The sequence below is a fragment of the Populus euphratica genome, unplaced genomic scaffold, assembly GCF_000495115.2.
Source record: "Populus euphratica unplaced genomic scaffold, PopEup_1.0 scaffold3643.1, whole genome shotgun sequence".
NCBI classification, from domain to species: domain Eukaryota; kingdom Viridiplantae; phylum Streptophyta; class Magnoliopsida; order Malpighiales; family Salicaceae; genus Populus; species Populus euphratica.
In genome coordinates this window covers 1-5,314 of record NW_011503464.1, presented here as the reverse complement: position 1 = coordinate 5,314, position 5,314 = coordinate 1, and the positions used below count along the sequence as shown (strand labels likewise).

Below are 5,314 nucleotides of genomic sequence, written 5' to 3'. Positions count from 1 at the left end.
CGAAAACAGTGGGATGCAGGGTTTCTAGATGTAGTCCAATATCCACAATGGGTAGCCAATATGGTCGTAGTCCCAAAAAAGGATGGGAAGATTCGGGTGTGTGTGGACTATAGAGATTTGAACAAGGCGAGTCCAAAAGATGATTTTCCTTTGCCCCATATAGACATTCTCGTTGATAATGTTGCAAGAAATGCTACATATTCTTTTATGGATGGATTCTCTAGTTATAATCAAATTAGAATGGTAGAAGAAGATAAAGAGAAGACCACTTTTGTCACACCTTGGGGGACATTTTGCTATAAAGTAATGCCGTTCGGATTGAAGAATGCTGGAGCCACATATCAAAGAGCAATGCTTACCTTGTTCCATGATATGATGCACCAAGAAGTGGAAGTTTATGTGGGTGACATACTTGCAAAATCGAAGAAAGAGGAAGATCATGTGTAAGTGTTAAGAAGACTATTTGAAAGGCTGCGAAAATTCCAACTAAAGTTGAATCCTGCAAAATGCTCATTTGGGGTGAAAACAGGAAAACTATTGGGCTTCATAGTAAATGGTTGAGGAATAGAAGTTGATCCTGATAAAGCTAAAGCTATTCAGGAGATGCCTGCCCCAAAGACAGAAAAGGAGGTAAGTTTCCTCGGGCGCTTGAATTACATAGCCCGGTTTATATCCCAGTTGATGGTGACTTGTGACCAATTTTTCATTTGCTCAAGAAGAAAAATCCAAGAGTATGGGACAATGATTGTTAGGAAGCTTTTGATAAAGTAAAGAGGTACTTGCAAAATCCACCATTATTAGTACCTCCAACACCGGGGAGGCCTTTGATTATGTACTTGATAGTAACAGAAACAGCTATGGGCTGTGTGCTGGGATAACATGATGAGTCAGGAAGGAAAGAGCAAGTTATTTACTACTTGAGTAAAAAATTCAATGATTATGAGTCAAGATATACAACAATTGAGAGGTTGTGTTGTGCCTTAGTTTGGAGTGCGAAAAGACTTCGGCAATATATGCTATACTACACAACCTAGCTGATTTCAAAATTAGACCCGCTCAAGTATATTTGTGAAAAACCTTACCTGTCAAGTAGAATAGCAAGGTGGCAAGTGTTGTTAGCAGAATATGACATTGTCTTTATGACAAGAAAAGCTGTAAAAGAAAGCATAATTGTCGATCATCTTGCAGACCATGCCATGGAGAACTATGAGCCGCTAAACTTTGACCTCCCAGATGAAGATGTGATAGTAGTCGAAGATGAAAGTGGAGAAGGCGATCAATGAACCCTTTACTTTGATGGGGTAGTAAATGTATCAGGAAATGGGGCCGGAGCCGTAGTGATTTCCCTAGAAAATAAGTAGTATCCTGTTTCAACAAGGTTACTATTTGAATGTACCAATAACACTGCCGAGTATGAAGCCTGCATCATTGGCCTAGAAGCTGCTCTAGAACTTAAGGCCAAGAAGCTTGAGGTTTTTGGGGATTCCTTACTAATCATCTACCAAGTTAAAGTCGAGTGGAAAACCAAGGATGAGAAATTGAAGTTGTATCAAAGTTATCTCTTGAGGTTAGCCAATGAATTTGAAGAAATCAAATTCACTCATATAAGCAGAGATAAGAATCAGTTTGCTGATGCCTTAGCAACCTTAGCCTCAATGACACAAGTTGATGCTAAAAGCAAGATCCAACCAATAGATATCGAAGTCCAAAGCTTCAAGCCCATTGTTGCTTGATTGAAGAATCTCCATATGGGAAACCATGGTACAATGACATCAAGAAGTTTCTCCAGCATCGAGATTATCCTGAAGTGTCAAATATATGGCAACAAGATAAATGCGCCTCCGGCACCTCTGTTCCAAAATAAATGCGCCTTCAGCACCTCTGTTCAATATGATCTCGCCTTGGCCTTTTGATATGTGGGGTTTGGATGTTATAGGGCCAATTAATCCTAAAGCGAGCAATGGGCATAGATTCATTTTGGTGGCCATCGACTACTTCACCAAATGGGTAGAAGCCAACTCTTACGCCCATGTAACGCAGAAAGTAGTTAAGAGGTTTATTGAAAAGGATTTGGTCTATCGTTATGGTTTGCCAGCAAGATTGGTAACTGACAACGCCCAGAATTTCAATAGGAAGCTGATTGACGAATTGTGCACCAAATGAAAGATTAAACACTTCAATTCCTCCCCTTATAGACCAAAGATGAATGGGGCAGTCGAAGCAGCTAACAAGAATCTCAAGAAGATTATCCAGAAAATGGTGGTCACCTACAAGGATTGGCATGAGATGCTCCCATATGCACTTCATGCGTACCGTACCACGGTTAGAACTTCTACAAATGCCACCCCATACTCTTTAGTATATGGAATGGAGGTAATTGTGCCCTTAGAAGTAGAAATCCCACCACTGCGGATCCTGAAGGATGCAGAACTTGACGAATCAGAGTGGGCAAGGTCAAGATTTAAGCAACTAACCTTGATCGATGAGAGAAGACTAGCAGCTATCTGCCATCACCAGTTATACCAAAGCAGGATAGCTAAAGCTTACAACAAGAAGGTCAAACCAAGGGTATTTAAGGAAGGGGATTTGGTGTTAGGAAGATCCCACTAGCATTAGGAGAAGATCAAAGCAAGTGGGCACCAAACTATGAAAGGCCATATGTAGTGAAAAAGGTTTTTTCTAGAGGGGCTTTAATTCTGACTACTATGGATGGAAGGGATCTACCAAGACCTGTAAACTCGGATGTTGTAAAGAAGTACTACGCCTGATGTATTTACCTTTTTCAATCAATGAAATTGAAGTTTGGCCAAGATTTCTTTAGTGTGTTTCCCCTAAAATTATGCATGATCTCATGTTTTGATAAAGATTTTTGGGAATTCAAAGTTTAGTACAAAAACAGAAATCATGTTGATTTTTGTCTGAAACATACGAGTTCTGAAAATTCAGGTGATTCCTTAGAGAGGTAAGCATACACCTAGAAAACCTGGAAAACAACTACAAAACAAAAACACCATGAAGTGACTCCAAAAGCTAAGTTTTGATTACATGAATAATGAGAAATTGTTTTACATGTTCACATGTGAGAAAGCAAAGCTTAACGATTCTAACTGCATGCATTTGAAATGAAGAAAGGCCATCTTTGATAACTCTTTCTCAAATTCTAAAAATCCCTTGAAGTCCCCTTTTGAGTCTAATATATTTTGTTGAAAAAATAACATTGGCTAGGATCACACTCTACACTGGGGGGCAAGTATAAAAACAAAAAAATCCTTAATAACTAAAAATGCCCAAACAACTCTAGGGGGCATGAAAAAAGTCATCAACAATAAAAGTGCCCAAACAAAGCTGAGACAAACAAAGCTGGGGAGCATGAAAGAGTTCCAAAAGATCTGAGCGTGTAAAAAAAAAATCGATAATATAATGATGCTCAAAACCAAAGGAAGGAAAAGCCTAACATTGGGGGGCACCATGGACCATCTTGCAAAACCAATTCCAACGTCCAAAAATGTATGAACAAAAAAGATTGGGATATAGTGATCTTTAGTCTTAAAGTCCCTTAAACACCTTTTGAGCTTACAAATATCCTTTTCTTCATAACCAATACCCCAAGCCTATACTACATGCCTAATCAAGCCCTTTCTAATCAAAGACAAGCAATCTGGATCGGTAGGCAGTGCTTTGTCATGCGGAACAAAATCATTATTCATGCAAATAAAATGAATGCTTTGAAAGACGGTTCCCAATAACCCTCAAATTAAAATTTCAACCTTTTGTGACCAACCAAATGTCACTTCATATTTTTCACCAAAAATCAAAATAAAAAGTTTTCATCACTTCTGAAAACCTCTTCATAGGAATCACTTGAATTTCTTCAGAACGAGTTTGCTTTGAATCAATGTCAAAATAATTTTTGTCTGGAATAGATTTGAAATTCCAAAAAATCTACAAGAAAATAACTCCTTGTCAAAGACCAAACCTCCCTTCACCTAACCTCATCCTCAAACCTGATCTAAATACTTGGGGGCATGATCAAGCTGGAGGACAATTCACCAAAACATATAGGGTTGGCTCCATGATTCCCCTTCTAAGAAAATGGAAAATGTTGGGTTGAGCTGGAAATCCCTTCAGATAAAGGTTTAAGGGATAAGATATATATCATATTCTACCCGAGGGTCAAGATCACAAGATGCGACTCGAGTAAGCAAAAGTGAAAATAGCCATTAAAGCTTACTATCAAACACTCCAACTTTTGAGAAAAGAAGGACATCATGAAGAAATGGGGACCTATATTTCTCAGGTAAGTATACATGCATATTGATCATAATGCATTGCTTTCAATATTGTCAAATCGGTTTCACCATCACCTTTTTAGGTTAGTGTGTTTTCTAACCCGGCCTCCATTTACGTGCGCCTCAGAACTCTCAACCATCTTAGGTAATGCGTTTTCTAACCCTACCTCTTTTCTACCGCGCCTTTGAACCCTCACCTCTTATGTAATGCGTTTTTTTAAACTCTACCTCCTATCAAGTGTGCTTTTTAGCCTTCATTCCCTTTCGAGCCTTATCTCTTTTCGAACGCTCCGTCGAGCTTCCATTGCTCGAATAGTGCATCTTCGAGTCCCATCATGTTATCTCTTCAAGACATTCCATGTTTTTACCTGGGTAGGTCACCCATTACCATATGACCACTCTTCATTTTTTTACCTGGGCAGGTCGTCCATTACAACAAGACTTCCTTGAAAAATCTCTGCATTTCTCACCACTTTAAAAAATCTTCATAATTTTTACCACTTTGAAAAATCTCTATATCTTTCATCTTTTTAAAAAATCTTCATGTTTTTCACCCGGGTAGGTCGCCCGTCACAACAAAATCACTTTGAAAAACCTTTGTATTTTTCACCATTTTGAAAAAAAGGAAAAAACCTCTGAAAAATCTTTGTGTTTTTCACTCAGGTAGGTCACTTATCACAATCAAACCTCTTTGAAAACTCTTTTCACCTGTTATTTGGGCCGGTTGCTCATTATAAGGAAACCATCTTTTGAGAAACCCTTTCGTTTCTCACCACCTCTAAAATCTTCCATTCGAGTCGGTTGCCCATTACAATAAAATCGTTTTGAGAAATCATCATATTTTTCATGTTTTTCACATAGGCAAGTCACCAACACAACAAGACCGCTTTGAAAATTTTTGTATTTTTGAAAAAAATCTTTGTATTTTTCAAAACCTTTCACTTGGACAGCTCGCCCAACACAACAAGATCTCCTTGAAAAATCTTGGTATTTTTCATCATTTAAAGAAAAATCTCTGAAAAATA

General features: G+C 38.3%; 1 protein-coding gene across 1 annotated transcript; it reads left to right on the top strand.

The window, feature by feature from the left end:
• Positions 1 to 306: 306 nt before the first annotated feature.
• Positions 307 to 2,568, top strand: LOC105119820 (uncharacterized; the record flags this gene model as incomplete). The annotated part of the gene is made up of 4 exons (XM_011018014.1): positions 307 to 443; positions 1,379 to 1,677; positions 1,937 to 2,103; positions 2,167 to 2,568. Coding segments are annotated over exons 1-4 (1,005 nt in total), but the record flags the coding sequence as incomplete, so codon positions are not given.
• Between the last annotated feature and the right edge of the window lie 2,746 nt (positions 2,569 to 5,314).